The 20,705-nt window shown below is 36.6% G+C and overlaps 1 protein-coding gene across 1 annotated transcript in view; it reads right to left on the reverse strand.

Annotated features, from left to right (window-relative positions):
* Positions 1-20,705, reverse strand: part of LOC105502338 (inactive heparanase-2) — a 286,429-nt gene that overhangs the window by 245,102 nt on the left and 20,622 nt on the right. The window contains exon 3 of the mRNA XM_011928752.1: positions 14,923-15,094. Coding sequence (XP_011784142.1) covers positions 14,923-15,094 — 172 coding nt within the window. The remainder of the gene's footprint in view (positions 1-14,922; positions 15,095-20,705) is intronic.

Below are 20,705 nucleotides of genomic sequence, written 5' to 3' on the forward strand. Positions count from 1 at the left end.
AGCAAGGAAGAATCAAAATGAGCTGTTCACAGAAGTCCGGTGTGGCTGGATGTCAGGGAACAAGTAAGGGAATGGCAGGAGGTTAGGCTGGTCAGATCACTAGGAGCTGCCCTGTGTTGCCTTTACAAGTCTGGCCTTTACCCTTAACAACAAGGTACAAGTCCAGGTCCTATTTATCTTTGTATGATTAGCACCCAGCATAATATTGTAAAATATAGCCAGCTCGCCCTCCATGTATGTTTGTTGAATTTATTCTGTCTTTAAACACACACAAGAGATTCTCAGGCTCAGATTTGCATTTTAGGATCTGGCTATGGAAAAGATGAAAGATATTGGTGAAGATAAGCGGCAAGAGATTCTACAGAGACATGGGAGGCTTTGAAATATAGGAATGAAAAAAAAAAAAGGCCCACTTTAGAAACACTGTTGGTGTGCTCAAGAGAAAGAGGAGAATGCCAAAATTTTAATTGCAATAATGAATGCTATTGTCCAAGATGAGGAACCCAGGAGAGGACTTTCAATGCTGCTGGTGGTAAATGTATTCCAATCCTCCTGAATATGTCTCAAACAACTTGAAGTACTTGTCATTGATATTAACAGCCCTGTATTCATAAGAAAATTAAGACCAAATAAATCATTAATGCCCTACTTGGCTAAAAGTCTGTGGACAGGCAAATCAGAACATTTCTAATTTGGTATGTTGAAAATTGGAAACTGGTTCTTCATGACACCATAATCAGGAGATCCTCATATGCATTGAATAGTTTGCTCTGTTATATGTGAGAATTAAGTCCTTAAATAATGTTCTATTATCTAAAGGAACATTACAAAAAGAATGAGAAAACTACTGTTAGTGACATTCAAAGTACCGTTATTGTATTTTCTCCACATCTGCACCCTACATCTCAAAGAAAATCCAAAAAATCTATAATTAAATAGGAAATATCCTGAGCCCATAAATAGAATAGTATAGAGTTTACAGAAAAATATTTTTAAATCGGATCTAGAAAAAGAGCTATCATGATCCTACAGAGGAAAATCAATTATTCTTCTTAAACCAATTTATAGGCTTAATGGAATTAGAATAAAAAATTCCAGCAGATATTTTTGAAGCTTTACAAAACCATTCTAACATTCATTTGGAAGAAGCCAAGAAAATTTTGAAAACTTGGAATAATGAAGGGGCATTTATTGGATCTACTATATATTATCATGAAATTTGTAATGATTAAAACATTCAAGATTTAGTAAGGAGATCTATGGAATAAAATTTAAAATACTATATAAGAAGTTATTACATGAAAAGGAATTCAGTGTCTGAAAAATTGAAGCATTCTGAAATGTGCTATGTGACTTGTCTATTTGGGAAAAAAATTAAAGTCAGATCCTCACCTAATATTCTGTATAAGAAATCAAAATATTAAAATGTAGTTTAGTTTCATTATATTTAAAAAATTTCAGGCCAGGCGCAGTGGCTCATGCTTGTAATCCCAGCACCCCAGCACGTTGGGAGGCCGAGGCAGGTGGATCACAAGGTCAGGAGATCGAGACCATCCTGGCCAACATGGTAAAACCCTGTCTCTACTAAAAATACAAAAAATTAGCTGGGTGTGGTGGTGGGCACCTGTAATCCCAGCTACTGGGGAGGCTGAGGCAGGAGAATGGCGTGAACTCGGGAGGTGGAGCTTGCAGAGAGCCAAGATCGCACCACTGCACTCCAGCCTGGGCAACAGAGTGAGACTCCGTCTCAAAAAAAAACAAAAACAAAAACAAAAAAAATTCAATCACAATTTAATATTTGTAGACAAATTATATTATCTTTTTAACCTTAGTGGCATATTGAAGCCATAGAAAAGTTGTTTTAGCTAACTTTGAGAAAATACCATTATTAAGTATGTGTTCATGTGAAAATTGCTGTAAGCTACATTTTTTCCTTTTCCTTCTTAGCAAAACGATGAGATCAACTTCAACCATATGGAAGCATTTCTACACTTAGTTTGAGGAGGAAAAAAATCAAATTTGCAAATAATGTCAAACAAAATATGCATTTCCAAATCCTAGCAAGATGACCAAACACATCCTTATCATTTTAGAAAGATCTCATCTAAAATAGGACAACTATTCTGTTTTCAGACGTCCTCAAATAATATTTATATTTTTTAAAAACTAGAAAAGGAAAACCAACCACAGAAATAACACATAAAGAAAAATAATTAGATACAATTCCAAAGAACAGGTATTACAGTCAATGAGTTTGGGGTATTCTCCCTGCCCCCATGAACCTTCCCTGAACCTTAGGCTTTCTATATCTTATATGCAGAAATCTATACCTATACTCCATTTTTATATCTGTATTGACACTGTGGAGGACGATTCCAAAAAGATCATTATTTTCTTTGTTCAAATCTAACATTGATAGATGCTTCTGCTCTCCAGTTCTGCCTGTTTCTCGGAAACTGGCCCAAACCACATAAATGAACAACTTCAACACAGCTGCAAAATGCTCAGCAACAGTAATATTAGAGGTGGAATAACATGCACACGGAATAGTGCTGTCAGGAGTGAAAGTCCATTGGGAGAGTGAAATTCTGTTTAGGGTCTGGTATTATCTAAGGACTTTCTACCATTCACTTCCATTCTAATCCCTAGATTTAGGTCTATGAAGGTACAAGTTAATGATGACTCAGGCTGTGAATACTGACAAGAGTGGAAGATCTTGGTTTTCCAGGGTTGGATGTTCCCATAGCTGAATTATGGTGACAGAAATCTGGACTATGATCTCAGAGGACAAGCTGCCTTTGCCCTCATGCTGATCTCTAGTCACACAAAGAAGCGTAAGAGAGGGAAGAGGACAGTGCCTGTATCTAATGAAATTGGCCAGTGCCAGGCAGACATTTTGATATTTGGGGGTCTTTCCATTAGGGCCATTCTGCTACTATAGAAAAGAACAAAATATCTCCTTTCATTGTGAGAGTTCCTTTCCCCCACACAGGGGACTCCAAATCTGGGAGAATTTCTTTCCTTTGTTATCCACCTGCACATATGACGTATCTGAAATATTGTTGAGCCTTCTCTCCCAGGGCATATCACAGCTCTCTATTATAATAAGGCCCATCTTTACTCATGGTCTTTGGGGTTTGATTTCTACTTCTGGATCACAGATTGCAACCCTAAAATCTGATTTCTGAAGTTTGCTCCCAGGAAAGGGGATAAATCCTTCACCAGGAACTGGATATCTAACTGAGTACATACTTTAATAAGAGCGTAGCAGCCTGATCTTTCCTGTCCACAAAGAGAATCTTTGATTATGTTAACTAACACAAATGAGATGTGACAGCCATTCTACACAAAAGCCTAGGGAAAGTTTGTGAGAAAATAATTCATCCTGAGTTCTAGTAAACCAGGCTGAACTCTAGATAAACAATATTTTGGGGCATCTTTCATTTGATCCAAAGCCACTTACTTTTTCATGGTTAATAATATGTTGAGCTAGACTGGGTGTTACAAAGAAGAAATGAAATATTGACCTCTTTCTTTCTCCCTTTCCCCTTCTCTCCCTCACCTTCAATCCTCCATTTCTTTCTCCCTTACTCACTCCATGCCTCTCCTCTCCTCATCCCTATTTATATATATTAATAATATCACATTGGCAGTAGACCAATAAATAGCATATAGTTATATGTTTGTTGAATTTAATGGCTAGTGCAGGTCTCTATTTAGGCTTCCCTTGGAGCTTATGTTTCCCTTAGGTTGATAGAGCCTTAAATATACATGAATTGAGATGGGTGAGACTCTTCAACCAATCCATCTTGTTGATAAAAGTCACTTCCTGGCAGTTTAATTTAAGGAGAATCCTGAATGAAGGAAAAAATAAGTTAATTACCATTTGCCAATTGACAGGTATGTAGTAAGCAGATTACCTACTTACAACCCTATAAGGTTGGCATTATTAGTCTCATTTTATAGATAAGAAACTGTGCTCAAGATCACATGGGCAGTTAATTGCAGAGCTGGGATTCAAACCCAATTCTGATTCTAAAGCTCTTGTTATAACCATGCAGAGATGGCAAATTTGTACTATGTGTGGTGTTGTTCCTTTTTGCTAAGCCTGTGGTAAGAGAGGTCAATAATCCCTCATTTGTCTCACAACTGGCCTAAGAGTTTTTCTCAAGATAGAGTGCCAGACCCTGTTTCCTAAAACTGGCTCCCAAGATGAAGCTTATTTGCTGCCAGCAAAGGGTTGCTAGACAGGAGGCTATAGGACAATGTCTGGAACAAGATAGAGGCAGATGTCAGAGAATAACACATATAGGAGGACCAGATAGATTTGCTTGATTGGAATGAAGAAATGGGGGATGATGAGAAGAGATGATGAAAGAGACTTGGAAGGCTCTGGCTGGAGTTGGAAGGTGCTGGTTAGAAGATCATGATACATATCCCTCGATGGTCCAAAATGCTGCTGAGGAAGTTGTAAAGACTTGGATTCAAGCAAAGTAGGCTCTAATAACCTGAAATGATTTGACCTGGCTGTAGAGCCTGGTGAGAAGGAGGAAAAACGCATCAGGATTTTGTTATGGACTTCACATGAAAAAGCACACTTTTTTTGGAGCTCCAGCCCTGCTATAAACCTGACTGTAAGCATGAACACCGAGGAACTGAGGTGGAGAAGAATTGTATTTTATTTTGTATGCTAGACTATTTAGCTTAATTGAAAGATGAAGATTCAGAAAAATAGCATCACTGAATAGCAAGAGAATGGGCCCCAGAGTCAGACACTTATCTGATTTGTGACCTGGCTCCACAGTTTATTAGCCATGGAACCTTGGGTAAGTTGTTTAACCTGCTTGATCCATGTCATATGGAAGGAACAGAAGCTATGTCCCAAAAGTGTTGTGAGAATTAACAAGAAAACAAATATGCAGAAACAAAGGTAGCGCCTGGTACACTGTTGGCACTCAATAAATGTCAGTTTCCTCTTCTTCGTTCTGGTTTTTGAGCTTTGTAAATTATTTAATATTTGCGCAACTATATTCTTTGATCTGTAAAGTAAAGATAATAAAACTTGCTTTGCCTATATTACAGGGTAGTGTTTCTCATACATTAGTGTGCCAAGAATTCTTTGAGGTCTTTATTCAAAATGCCAATATCTGGCTCACATTCCCACACATCTGCTTCAGGAAGTCTGAGCTGGAGCCTAAGAATCATGCTGCATGCTTAGCAGTCCCTGTAGGTGCTTCCAATGTAAGAGGACCATGGACCACACTTCTGACAAATTCTAATCTTAGCAGCACCTATAAGGGGACAGCATTCTTGGAGGGGAAAGCATGGTTGTGAGGGAAAGAAGAAGAGGGAAGAGAGGAAAAACTGGAAAATAAGAAAGTGAGGAATAATATTTCTGAAGACCATCTGACTAGTAAAGTGTCAAATCGAAGTCTGTGTTTCAGGACTCCAGCCTCCCATCTCCAATGTTCTAACACCCATCCCAGACAGACAGACTGACTTCTCTGGTTTTAGAGACAGAGATAAACATCCTCCATTGTAATGATAGTAACTCAAAAGCTTGAGTTTGGGTAAAGAAGTAGTCTGTTTTCTCAATCAGCAAAGAAGGCCTTTTCAGGAACAAAATAAAAGTAAATGAAAGCAAGTTTAGAAGTAGCTGGTCATTAACACAATTCTCAGCTAGAGAGTAGACCTTTGCAGCATTCAGTACTTCCCTGTTAATGAACACTGAACAGCTTTGGTCTCTCTAGAGGCAGAGAGATAGAAATTTTCATCTTATAAACTAAGTGTAATATACTGTTATCTTCTCTTCTCTTGTAATTTGGTCAAGTCATAAAACTTTCACAGCTGAACTAAAACAACAATTATTAGGAATAACATCATAATAATTACTCTGTGCACCAAATTGTACCCAGCTGTACATCTTCCTTCTCCAAACAAGAATGCGGGATAAGCAGGTTTTTAGACAGGAAGTAGAACTGTGATTACCCTCATTATACTGACATGTTATTGTAGCTAATCTTTCTAGTTCCTTTCCTCATTCAATTCTCTGAACTGCTTAGAAAGCTACAGTGAGTCATATGCAAAAAATCTATTAGACTGAAACCTGCCTTTTCATCTTGAAAATATATCTGATCTTCTTAACAATTGAGACTCCAGATGACTCAGAGACTTGAAGTATCATTCACACATGGCCAGGCATGGTGGCTTACACATGTAATTCTAGCAATTTGGAAGGCTGAGGCAGGAGGATTGCTTGAGCCCAGAAGTTAGAGGCTGCAGTGAGCTATGTGTGTACCACTGTACTCCAACCTGGGTGACAGAGTGAGACCCTGTGTCAAAACAACAACAACAAAAACAAAAACAATTCAGCTAATCGATAATCCAGGTCTCATTTAGTTCCAAAGTGCAGGCTCTTCACCACCCTGCTATATTGATTCACTATTAGAGAAAACAGAAGGTTATTGCTGTGTATTAGAAAATAAATCAGGAACTTGTCTGTCATGTGCTAAACTATCATAGAACTCATGAAAGTTAAACATGAAAGGGAGATCTTACATAACTTATTACAATCCACCCATGAGGAGACTGATGTCTCGAGTGGGTATCACAGCAATTAAATATCCAAAATTACCTTTTGTCTCTATTTGAATTCTCTTCTTGGCAGGTACAGGCAGGACTGACTTGTCCATTAGGCACAGTAGGCACAGTGCCTGGGAACCACAACAATTTTATATACCACTTTTTTTTTTATTAAAATTAGAAAAAAAAAAAACAAGTTTAAGGTTGAAAAAAATTGTTATATGTCTTTATACCAATGGAGTGTAAATATAATTTTTAATATGTCTTTAAGGAAGGGACTCATGAAGTCAAAAGTGCCTTGGGCCCATAAAAGTCACAACAGAAGTCTGTGTACAGGAATACAGTAAAATTTCCATCCTTATCCACTTATACAGCCTTCATACCTACCCATGCTTTGAGGAAAACATGGAATCGATAAATCAGGATTAGACACTTAGTAGAAGTGTTGGTGATTAGACACAACTAAAGACAGAAATTCTGGATACAAAACAGCAATTTTTCTATTTCTGCTTTATTGAACATATAGCATACATCATGTGGTCTGCCGTGATGGTAAAGACCATTATTTGTTTCCTAGTTTTGTCCTGCTTCTGTCTCCTTTGCTCAAATGTAAATGCTTCCCATAGCTCTCTGGGCCACGATAGGAGCAGAAAACTCTGTCAAGCTTTCTATTCTAACATGGGTTCAGGTTAGAATATTCCACTAGTAACTCTGTAGAATGTTGGATTAACTTCCATTCCTCATTCTTCACTCATTCAACAAACTGGAGCACCTACTATGTACTAGGCTTGTTGCTAGCACTGCATATACAATAGTAAATACAACATACTTCTTGCCCTCATGGAATTTATAATCTATAAAGGACAAGCAAACAAACAACAAATATATAGTTACAAAGTATAACTATCTATACCCTGTTAGTTTAGATAGAGAATTACTTTGCTAGATGACTCAAGGAAGCACTCTGATGGATGAGAAGAAACCAGCCATGTGGAGAGGAAACTGCTCTAGCATGGTACTAGCTTAGCACATAACCAGGCCCATGAGGACTGAGGGAGGTAAGAAAAAGAGAATGTGGGAGAAGATAAAAATGAAGATCTAGATAGAGACTAGCTCATTCACTGTAGAGCCCTACAGGCCATGGTAAAGAGATTACATTTTATTCTAACAGCAATGAAAAGTCATTAAAGCATCTTTAGCAAGTGACTGACATCATATGAACTAGGTTTGTAAATGATTTTTCTGGCAACTGAGTGATCAGATAGGAGGGGTCAAGATGCACACAAGTAGAGTAGTAATGAGGGTACTGAGGCAATTCAGGTTCTCTGAATTCTCCAAATTGTAATTCTTTTTTTAAAGTTTCCTTTACTGCCATCACCCACCGAAACCAGAGTGCATTTTCTAAGTCAATGCGATCCAAAACATGTTAGTGGAACGTTAATCTCTCAAGATGGTCCCTGAAAGTAAGATTCTGTGGTCAAATAAATTCAGAAAATTCTGCATGCTAAATCCCCTTCTTGGAGATTCCGAATGTAAACTAATATATTAAAAGCACAGGTAAGTGTTTCAGTAAATGTGTGGATCCCAGCATTTCTCAAGCTTACTTGACCATGGAACGTTTTATTTTTTTTCCCTTCCCATAATGTTAATATCCTGTAGAAGTGATATTCTCCAGAGCATATTTAAGAAAGTGCTGCCATAAGTCATTCTAACCAAGAGTCAAGCAAATTCCATGTGCTTGGTTTACTGGGTCCCCTCTCCTTTACCTCTCCACTTATTATTCTAACGGTTTAGACAATATTTTCTGAATCACCATTTATTGTATAATATCACCCTTCACATATGGTATTTCTTCTCTCCATTTCTACCTTCTATTTCTATCAACTGTCCTTTCCTTTTATATTGTCAAGGTTGGTAAAGTTTTCATTCTTTCTGTAACCATACTTCTCTTTCTTGTTTCGGGATCTGGCTCTCCTATAAGCCAGCTGTTGGATATCCTTAATTGATTCTCTATATCGGTAATATTTCTCTGTCTCTGTATAAAGCTCTGTGTATAAGAGCTTTATCTTTTATCTTCTAAATATTTTATTAGACTCAAATGCTTTTTGGAAATATAATTTACATATCATACAACTCACTCAGAGAAGTGTTCAATTCAATAGTTTTTATTATATTTTAAGTGCTGTGCAACCATTAACACAATCTAATTCTAGAATATTTCATCATTCCAAAAAGAAACCCTGTATCCATTACAGACACTCCTCATTTCCCCACAATCTTCACCAGCCCTAAGCAACTACTGAACTATGTTTTGTCTCTATTGATTTCTGACATTTAATATAAAAGGAATCACACAATGTATGGCCTTTTGTGACTGACTTCCTTCAGTGACTATAATATTTTTAAGGTTTATCCATGTTGTAACATGTATTGGTGCTTTGTTTGTTTCCATTGTCTAATAATATTTAATTGTATGGATATACCACATTTTCCCTATCTATTAATCAAGTGATGAACATTTGGATTGTTTCTATTTTTTAGCTATTATGAATACTGCTGCTATGAATATTTGTGTACAAGTTTTTGTGTGGATATATGTTTTTATTTCTCTTAGGAACAGCATTATGTCTAAAAGAACAATGTATATACCTTAATTCAAAATACTGTATTGCTAAAAATGCTAATGATCATCTGAGCCTTCAGTGAGTCATAATCATTTTGACAGAGGGCCTTGCCTTGATATGGATGGCTGCTGACTGATCAAGGTGGTGATTACTGAAGGCTGGGATGGCTGTGGCAATTTCTTAAAATAAAACAACAGTGACATTTGTCACATTAAGTGAATCTTCCTTTCATGGAAGACTTCTCTGTAGCATTCAATGCTGTTTTATGGCATTTTACCCACAGTAGAAACTCTTTCAAAATTGGAGTCAGTCCTGTCAAACCCTGCCACTGTTTTATCAACTAAGTTTACGTAATATTCTAAATCCTTTTGTATCATTTCAACAGTGTTCAGAGAATCTTCATCAGGAGTAGATTCCATCTCAAGAAACCATTTGCTCATTTATAAGCAACTCATTAGCCATTCATATTCTATCATGAGATTGCAACAATTCAGTCACATTTTCAGGCTATACTTCTAATTCTAGTCTTCTTGCTATGCCCACCACATCTGCAGTTACTTCCTCCACTGAAGTCTTGAATCCCTCAAAGTCATCCACAAGGGCTAGAGTCCACTTCTTCCAAACTCCTGTTAATATTGCTATTTTGACCTTTTCCCATGAATCACAAATGTTCGTAATGGCATCTGGAATGGTGAGTCTTTTCCAGAAGGTTTTCAATTAACCTTGCCCAGATCCATCAGAGAAGGAATCACTATCTATGGTAGCTATGGCCTTATAAAATGTACTTCTCAAATAATGTATTTCTTAAATAATAAGACTTGAAAGTCAACAGTACTTCTTGATCTCTAGGCTGCAGAATGGAGGGTGAGTTAGCAGGCTTAAAAAATTAATTTCTTTGTACATTTCCATCAGAGCTCTTGGGTGACCAGGCACATTGGCAATGAGCAGTAATATTTTGGAAGCAATCTTTTTTTTTTTTTCCTGAGCAGTAGGTCTCAGTAGTGGGTGTAAACTATTTAGTAAACTATGCTATAAACAGATAATGCTGTCACCCAGGTTGTATTGTTCCATTTATAGAGCACAGGTGGAGTAGATTTAACATAATTCATAGGGACCCTACGATTTTCAGAGTTTCAGATTTCCAAGAAAAGGATGTCTCATCTATATTGAAAACCTGTTGTTTAGTGTAGTCACTTTCATTAATTATCTTAGTTGTATCTTCTGGAGAGCTGCTTCCCCTTGCATTTTTCATGTTATGGAGATAGTTTATTTCCTTAAACCAACCTCTGCTAGCTTCCAACTTTCCTTCTGTAGCTTCTTCACCTCTCTCAGCCTTTATAGAATTGAAGAGAGGTAGGGTCTTGTCCTGGATTAGGCTTTTGCTTAGGGAATATTGTGGCTGGTTTGATCTTCTATCTAGATTGCTACAACCTTCTCCATAGCAGCAATAAGGCTGTTTCACTTTCTTATCATTCTTGTGTTCACCAAAGTAGCACTTTTAATTTCCCTCAACAACTTTCCCTTTATATTCACAAGTTGGCTAACTGTTTGGGACAAGAAGCCTGGCATTCAGCCTATCGTAGCTTTCAACATGCCCTCCTCATTAAGCTTAATCATGTTCAGCTTCTGCCTTAAAGTAAGAGACATGCAGGTCTTTCACTTGAGCACTTAGAGGCCATTGTAGTGTTATTTATTGGTGTATTTTAATATTGTTGCATCTCAGGGAATAGAAAAGCCTGAGAACAGGGAGAGAGATGGGAAAATGGCTGGTGGGTGGAACAGACAGAACACACATTTATTGATTAAGTTTGCCATCTTACAGTTCATGGCGCCCCAAAATAATTACAATAGCAGCATCAAAGATCACTGATTACAGATCACCATAATAGATATAATAATAATGAAAAAGCTTGAAATGTTCCAAGAATTACCAAAATGTGGCAGAGACATGAAGTGAGGTACCACGAACCTTCAATTTATAAAAAATTCAATATATGTGAAGCACAATAAATATGAGGTTTGCCTGTATTCACTTTTAAAAATTAGGAACTAAGTAGATTTGTCAAGATAGAGGTATAGGGTTTTCTCTGTTATTGGATATATAATTTTTTAGATAAATCTCCTTTTTAGTAGGATTTCTATTTTGTAGGTAGAATAAAAACATGTTTTAGGACACACACACAAAAAGCACTAGATTAAGATAAAATTGTCATTACATAGATGATGCGTAAAAGTTTACAAAAGAAAAACAAGAAACTGATATAACTCTAAATAGTAATTCTCATGCCTTTAGATAAAAACTGGTGATTAAGAATAGCCATTTCCCAAATGAGGAAATGAAAACAATAAAATAAGCATTTTTGTTAAGTAATTCCCATTTTCCAGCCCACAGGCTAATCCCTGAAGATACTAAATATAAACATGAAGATTCTATTTCTGTCTTCATAGAGTTCATATCATAAGTGGAAAAACAGTCCTGTTTAGTTCTGCAACTACCTCAGTAAAAAAGCTTACCCAGCAATCTCACCTATGGGTCTATATCCAAAATAAAGGAAGTCAGTATATCAAAAAGATTATGCACACTTCAATGTTTATTGCAGCAATATTCACAATAATCAAGATATGGAATCAACCTGTATTCATCAAGGGATGAATGGATAAAGAAAATGTAGTATATATACACATGGAATACTATTCAGCCATAAAAAGAGTGAAATTCTGTCATTTTCAGCAACATGGATGGAACTGGAAGACATTATATTAAGTGAAATAAGCCAGGCACAAAAAGACAAGTATTGTATGTTCTCACACACATGTAGGAGCAAATGAAAAAGCGGACCTCATGGAGGTAGAAAATTGGTGGTAACCACAGGCAAGGAAGGGAAGGAGAGAGGGAGGATGAAGAGAGGTTGGTTAATGGGTACAAAAACACAGTTAGAAGGAATAAGTTCTAGTGTTCACTAGCACAGTAGTGTGGCAACAGTTAACAGTAGCTTATTGTATATTCCAAGTGGCTAGAAGAGATTTGGAATGTTCCCAACATAAAGAAATAATTTTAAAATTGTCATAAATATGTACAACAAATATGTACGATTTGTATGTATCAATACAATTTTTTAAAAACTTAAGACATTGGTATAGTTTCAAAAAACCAAAGTTATCATGATTTATAAAATCAACATAATCCATTTAAATGATTATTTATATTATGCTTTTCAATGCTTCATAATTACAATTTTGCATACTTTTTTTTGTTGGATGACCTTAAAATCAGTTGTTGAATAAGACAGATACTACTCATTCAACAAACATTTATAAAGCACTTACTATATTCCTAGGTTCTGGGGATATAGAACCTAGGAATATTCTGAGGATATGAATAAAACAAATGGGTTCCTGATCCTACTCTGTGGTTTATCATGGCTGGCAGATATATAAACAAATGTTATCATCAATTTGATAAGTGCTATAGCAGAAAAATACAGTGCCATGCAACGACAGAGGAGGCCCTAAGAAATTCTGCCTGAACATGTCAGAGAATATCTAGAGAAAGGAGAAAAACAAGAGGAGAGGCTGGTATTCTTAACAAAATGACACAAAATACAAAGATGTAAAGGTATAAAAGAGTATGACATCTTCCAAAATTTACATTAAAAATTTTCTCTACTTTGATGTAGCTAGATGTAATTAGAGGGCAAGGGGGCATCACTGCGTATTAGCTGCAAATTTAGGCAGGCGCAGATGCTAAAGGCCACGAGTGCATCTGAAAGGGTTTGGATTTCAAGAAAAAGTGACTTGACCAGATGTTGCATTAAAAAAAAAAATACTCTGTAATCCCAGCACTTTGGGAGGCTGAGATGGGTGGATTATCTGAGGTCAGGAGTTCAACACTAGCCTAACCAACATGGTGAAATCCCATCTCTACTAAAAATACAAAAATTATCCAGGCGTGGTGGCACATGCCTGTAATACCAGCTACTCGGGAGGCTGAGGCAGGAGAATTGCTTTAGCCCAGGAGACGGAGGTTGTAGTGAGCTGAGATCACACCACTCCACTCCAGCCTGGCTGACAGAGCGAGACTCTGTGTTTAAAAAGCAACAACAATAAAAAAAAAACTACTCAGGAATCTATATGGAAAAATTATTAGAGTTTGAGGCTAGCTAGATATCAATAAATCATTTAGGATTAAAAACAATAAGGTTTAAAATAAAAATGAAAAGAAAATGGGATATGAAGGATACTAAGAAAATTACAGTACTTAATAACTAATTGAATGTGTGAACGAAGGAGAAAACTGATCTAAAATGGCTTCCATGTCTGGGTCTCAGACAAAATGGTTATTGTCAAATTTGGTTAAGTTACTAATGGTTACTACAATGGTTACTAATCAAATTTGGGATAAGAGGAAACAAGACAACATAAGGATTTGAAAATGCTGAGTTCTTTTCATAATTAACAGAATTCAAGTTTAAACAACCATGCAACATGATCCTGCATTAATTAAAATAGAGTAAAATAATAAAATTGACAACATTCATTGCTATAGGATATTGGAGAAAAAGATACACTAATACATTGCTGCCCTGCAACCTGATGAAATTGTTGTGAAAAAAACTTGGCAACAAATATAAAAGCCATAAAAATTATCACATACTTTGACCAAGAAACCCTACTTTTTGGAATATAGCCCAAGGATGTAATTCAAAAGAAATAAATAACCGATTTGTATAAAAATGTTTATAGCTGTGCTATATATTACAAGCAAAATTTGGAAACAGTTCAATGCCCAACAGTGATGGAATGCTTAGGCAGACTTTGGTGCATTAATGCAATGGAATATTTTATTGCTATTAAGAATGACAATATGAGAACTATGTAGAAACAAGGAAAGGGTCATGTGAAGCAATGCGTAAAAAAGGCAGCACTCAAAATGATGCATATACAATGATCACAACTATGTAAAATTATATCTGTATAACCAGGAGGATTAGAAAGGAATACAGAGCTGGTAATTTAGACTGCTGACATTTTTGTTATTGTTAGTTCAAGTTGCTGGGGATGTTTATGTGTTTCTAGTTATATTTCACTGTATATTTAGTACATTTAGTACATATACATTAACAGAGATAAATCTCTATTTTTTTTTCTGACACATAAAAGAAAATCCTGATCAGTATCTTTCCTTGCCTTAGGTGATTTAAAAAAAGAGTATCAGATTTAGTCAAAACTAAATAAGAAAAGTGGTAGCAATTCTCTAGAATGTCTGCTAATAGGCCTATCAAGACCTATAATCTCTCAGTATTTGTAGTGTTTTTCAACTTTTTAACCCAGTTTGCTGGCCAAGATTTTGTAAAGCTTCACTTTCTACAAGAGGACCCTGGCATAGAGTAATTTTTTTGTCTTAAAAAATATAAAATGATGCTATAAAATGCATCATATTAATTGTGTTTTTTCAAACAATGATTCCTTTCCAACCCATCCTAGAGATTGTGATATACCTTCCCCATCCCACGATCCCCTGTTGACTATGGAAGGCCTAGAATGATGAGAAAGATGGAGAATCTCTGACTTAGAGTGGGTGAAGCCACTATGGAAGGAGTCCCTCCTTTTTTCTTAAGACCAAAATAAATAAATAAATAAATAACCAGGAGAAATGCAAATACGTTAATTCATTAAATGAACAATGTTGTAAGAAAAGCTATATAATCTGACCTACCCATCTAGGAGGGCGATGACATTCTTCCTCGGCCGCCCAATATTAGGGCCATATAAGCTGGCTCTGGAATAAATCCGGATGGGCTGCAACAGGCTCTTCAGCTGGATGTAATCCTTTCCCAACTGGCTGCCATTTACTGCCCGGCCATGCATGGTCCGATAGTTATTTGGCTCTAGATTAAAAGCAGACATGCAAGTCAGAATTGAGAAGGGTAAGGCTCTGCCAACACTTTCCTGTCCACAGATCTCTCTGTCTTTTTCTTAGTAGTATGAAAAAAAAAAAAAAAACAATAAAAAAGTGGGTGTGAATTATTTTAACTTAAAGAATCACCCAAACAAAAAAAAGTCAAGTTAGCTTGCTGTTCCGTTCATTTTCAAACTAATTTTCACAAAAGGATAACTTAATCAACACCAGAGACCATACAGATTTTCAGGTGCTACTTCATAATGAATGGTATATTGGATTGAATAGTGTTCCCCAAAATTTATGTCTATCAGAATCGCAGAATGTGAGCTCATTTGGAAACAGGATTTTTGAAATGTAACTAGTTATGATAAGGTCATACTAGATTCCGGTGGATCCTAAATCCAATGACTTCTGTCTTTATAAGAGAAAGGAGAAGGAAGTTCAGATACACAGACACGGAGAGAAGAATGTCATGTGACAACAAAGATTGGAGAGATGTTGCTAGGCTAAGCATTGCTGACAGCCACCAGAAGCTAGGATAGAGGCATGGAATAGATTTTCTCTCAAAACCCCCACAAGAAACCAATCCTGCTGATGCTCTGATTTCAGACTTCTGGCCTCCTAAACTATCAGAGAAGCAATTTTTGTTGTTTTAAGCCACGAAGCTTGTAGTAATTTGTTATGGCAAGCCTAGAAAACTAATACACATGGTAAGAAGTAAAATCTTCATAAAGATGTTCACTGCCAAAAAGTCAGAAAAAATTCATAGTCAGTAATAACAAAGTAGCTAATTGAAGTAATTTTGAGCAAAGCCTCCTCTTCCAGCTTCCATTACCTTGGTAGTTCTAAAAGGGGAGAAAAATTCCCCAAAACCAGCAGCTCCACACCTGGAGGAGGCTAATTTGATTTGGAATGGTGTGCATACCCCAGGAAAGGCTAGCATCTCAGCTGCCTTGAGACTGTGATACTGGCAGGTACAAGAAATAAACCCGTAGACTTGCAAGAAATATAATAGGAAAATTTGGGGAATAAGGCAGCCACAGCGAACCTTGACAATCTCACACATACCCCCTGTAATCTACAAGGCTAAACATGCTTAAGAGGGACTACAGGATAATAGTGTGGATAGTAGGAGGATACCTAGCTATCCATACATTTCCAGATAAGTGTGAAACCTAGGACACTTATAAAGGAAACATAAGAAGGCATGACTGAAAGTAAAATCCCAGTTAGACTTGCAACAGGCCTAAATTTTTAATGTGTTTCCCAACCAACACAGAGATCCACTGGCAAAAGGTGGAAGGTTTACTGGTTCAAGGGAATTTAGCAAAACCTCTGATCAATCCTCAGCTCACCATTAAGCTATGTTGACTCAAGTGCAACCTCCAGGAGACTTGTCTTAACAATTAAAAAATGATTAAGAAATAAGACAACTTAAGAGATATCAGTAGCTACATGACTCAAGGGAGACAGACTCTATAGAGTTAGCCCAGGACCTATGGAATGGAGATACAGAATTCAGAGTTGGTCCAGTATATTATCTAAAATGTGTAGTTTTCAACAAAAAACCTATTATACATGAAAAAAATGGAAAAGTTTGGCCCCTCCCAGCAAAAAACATAGAAACGGCCTCTTAGGGGGCCTAAATATTAGACTTGGCAGACAAAGACTTATTATAAATATGTTCAAGAACTTAAGAGAGTCTGGGCACAGTGGCTCATGCCTGAAATCCCAGCACTTTGGGAGGCCGAGGCAGATGGATCACTTGAGGTCAGGATTTTAAGACCAGTCTGGCCAACAGAGTGAAACCCTTTCTCTACTAAAAATATGCAAATTAGCTCCAGCTACTTGGCTTGGGAAGCTGAGGCAGGAGAATTGCTTGAATCCGGGAGGCAGAGGTTGCAGTGAGTGCACCATTGCACTCCAGCCTAGGTGACAGAATGAGACACTATCTCAAAAAAACAGAAAACAAAAAACAAAACTAAAAATAATAAAGAGCTAAAGGAAAGTATAATGTTAATGATTCATTAAATAGAAATATACATAAAGCAAAGGATATTATAAAAAAGAGTCAAAGAAAAGTATTGAACTGAAATGACTAATCTCATACAGGAGCACACAATGAGATTAACAGCTGAGTTTTCATCAGAAAAAAATGGAGGCTAGAAGATGGGAGGATGATATATTCAAAATGCTGAAAGAAAACAAAACAAAACTGATAACCAAGAATTCCATATGCAGCAAACTATCCTTGAAAACTGCATGCAAAGTTAAACATTCTGAGAAAAACAGAGAGAAGAGATTTTGTTGTGAGCAGATATGCCTTATAAGAAATAAGAAAGGAAGTCATTCAGATTGGAATAAAATGATACCAGATGGTAACTCAAAATCACACAAAAAAATAAAAGACATAAATAAAGGTAATTATATGAATAACTGTAAAAAATATTCATTCCTCTTTTCTTCTCTTAACTGATTTAAAAGACAGTTGCATAAAACAAAAATATACAATCGTATTGTTGGGCTTATAAAATATAAAGATATAATATTTAGAATAATAATGGCACAAAGGACTGGGGAATGAAACTGTACTAAAGCAAGTTTCTGTAGTAAACTAGAATTAAGAGCCAGACATGGTAGTTCACAGCTGTAATCCTCGCACTTTGGGAGGCCAAGGTGTGTGGATCACCTGAGGTCAGGAGATTGAGACCAGCCTGGCCAACATGATGAAAACCTGTCTCTACTAAAAATACAAAAAGTACCCATGTGTGGTGGTGGGTGCCTGTAATCCCAGCTACTCAGGAGGTTGAGGCAGGAGAATCACTTGAACCTGGGAGGTGGAGGTTGCAGTAAGCCAAGATCGCACTATTACACTCCAGCCTGAGTTACACAGTGAGACTCTGTCTCAAACAAACAAACAAACAAAAAGCAAAAAAACCTAGAATTATTAAGTTAGTATTACTTGAAAATAGATTGTGATGAGTTAAGACGTATTGTAATAAGAAACTACTAAGAAAATAACAAAACAGGGTGGGTGTGGTGGCTCATGCCTATAATCCCAGCACTTTGCTAGGCTGAGGTAGGAGGATTGCTTGAGCCTAGGTGTTCAAGACCATCCTAGGCAACACAGTGAAACCCCATGTCTACAAAAAATTTAAAAAATTAGCTGGGTGTGGTGGTGGGCACCTGTAGTCGCAGCTACTCAGGGGGCTGAGGTGGGAGAATCGCTTGAGCCCAAGAGATTGAGGCTACAGTGGGCTGTAGTTGTACCACTGCACTCTAGCCTAGCAACAGAGCAAGGCCTTGTGTGAAACAAAAGAAAAGAAAAGAAAATAACAATGAAAACAGTACCTTAGACAGTATTTCTTTTACACAAAAAGGCATGAAAAGTGAGATAGAGGAACAAAAATGCCACGAGATAAATGGAAAACAGCAAGATGGCACATGTAAAGTCAATTATATCAACAATCTCAAATAATGGAAATGGATTAAATACTCCAATTAAAAGCAGAAATTATCAGACTGAATAAAAAATAGGTCCTAATAAGAGACACCTTTCAGATTCAGAAACACAAATAGATTGAAGGCAAAAAATTTTTTTAAAAAATAGACGTTGTGGGCTGTGGCATAGTGGCTCATGCCTGTAATCCCAGCACTTTGGGAGGCCAAAGTGGGTGGATTACGAGGTCAGGAGATCAAGACCATCCTGGCTAACATGGTGAAACCCCGCTCTACTAAAAACACAAAAAATTAGCCAGGCGTGGTGGCTGGCGCCTGTAGTCCCACCTACTTGGAATGCAGAGGCAGGAGAATGGCATGAACCAGGGAGGCAGAACTTGCAGTGAGCCGAGATTGCACTACTGTACTCCAGTCTGGGTGACAGAGTGAGACTCTGTCTCAAAAAATAAATAAATAAATAAATACATTTTAAAAGGTAGACTATAGAAACAGTAACCATAAGAGAGCAGAAATAACTATACTAATACCAGAAAAATAGATTTTAAGATAAAAACATTACTAGAGATAATATGAGGCATTTTATAATGATAAAAGGCATTTTATAATGAGAAGAAGGGTCTCAATATCAGGAAGATGTAACAATTAGAAATACATATGTCCCTAACACCACCAAAATACATTAAACAAAATTGAAGAGAGAAATAGAAAATTCAAAAATAATGGAAGGAGACTTCAACACTACATTCTTAATGATAGATAAAATGACTGGATGAAAAAAATCAGCAAGAATGTAGAAGGCTTGATTGGCACTATCAGCTAACTTTACCTAATTGTCATCTACAGAATACTCCACCCAACAACAGCAGGATACACATTCTTTTCATAGAGAACATCCTTCAGGACAGACCATATTGTAAGACATAAAATAAATCTCATAAATTTAAAAGGACTAAAATCATACAATGGATGTGCTTCAATCACAATAGAATTAAACTAGAATTCAACAAAAATTGAGAAATCCCCAAATATTTGAAAATTTAACAAATAATCCATTGGTCAAAGAAGAAATCACAAGGAAATAAAAAAAATAGAATGGAATAAAAATGAAAATAAAATACATAAAAAGATATGGGATGCAGCTTAAGCAATGCTTCAGAGGGAAATTTATAGACTTAGGCTCCTATACTAGAAATGAACAAAGATCTCAAATCAATAACCTAAGTTTCCACATTAAAAAGGAAAAAAAGAAGAGAAAACTAAATCCAAGTGAAACAAAGGAATGAAATAATAAAAATTAGAGTAGGTATCAATGATATTTTTAAAATAGAGAAAATTCAGAGAAAGCAAAAGTTGGTTATTTGAAAAGACCACAAAACTGATATACCTTTAGTTAGACTGACCACCAAAAACAGAGAGAGAGAAGTCATGGATTACCACAAGGGAACACCAGTAAAGGATCTCACAGTAATTAAGTTGATAAGGAACTACTATGAACATCTTTGTGCCAATAATTTAGAAAATTTAAATAAAATGGTAAATTTCAAAAAAAGGAACAAATTATTAAAACTGACTAAACAAGATGCAGAAAATCTATATAGACACATAACAACAATGAAAACCCATTGAGGTAGTAATTAAAAATCTTTCCACAAAGAAAGCCCAGACCTGGATGGTTTAGTTGGTGAATTCTATTAAATATTTAAATAAGAAACACCAATGCTTTACAAACTTTTTCAGAAAATGGAGGAAGAGGGGACACTTTTCAACTTATGTTATAAGGCCAATATTACCCTGACACCAAAGCCAGTCAAAGACATCACAAGAGGCTGGGTGCAGTGACTCATGCCTGTAATCCCAACACTTTGGGAGGCCGAGGCAGGTGGATCATTTGAGGTCAGAAGTTCAAGACCCGCCTGGCCAACATGGTGAAACCCCATCTCTACTAAAAATACAAAAATTAGCCAGTGGTGGCAAGCACCTGTAGTCCCAGCTACTTGGGAGTCTGAGGCAGGAGAATTGCTTGAATTCGGGAGGCAGAAGTTGCAGTGAGCCAAGATGGTGTCACTGCACTCCAGCCTGGGGGACAGAGCAAGACTCTTTTTAAAAAAAAAAAAAAAAAAACAATAAAAAAGTGGGTG

This window comes from Colobus angolensis, unplaced genomic scaffold (assembly GCF_000951035.1).
Source record: "Colobus angolensis palliatus isolate OR3802 unplaced genomic scaffold, Cang.pa_1.0 Scaffold794, whole genome shotgun sequence".
Classification (NCBI taxonomy): domain Eukaryota; kingdom Metazoa; phylum Chordata; class Mammalia; order Primates; family Cercopithecidae; genus Colobus; species Colobus angolensis.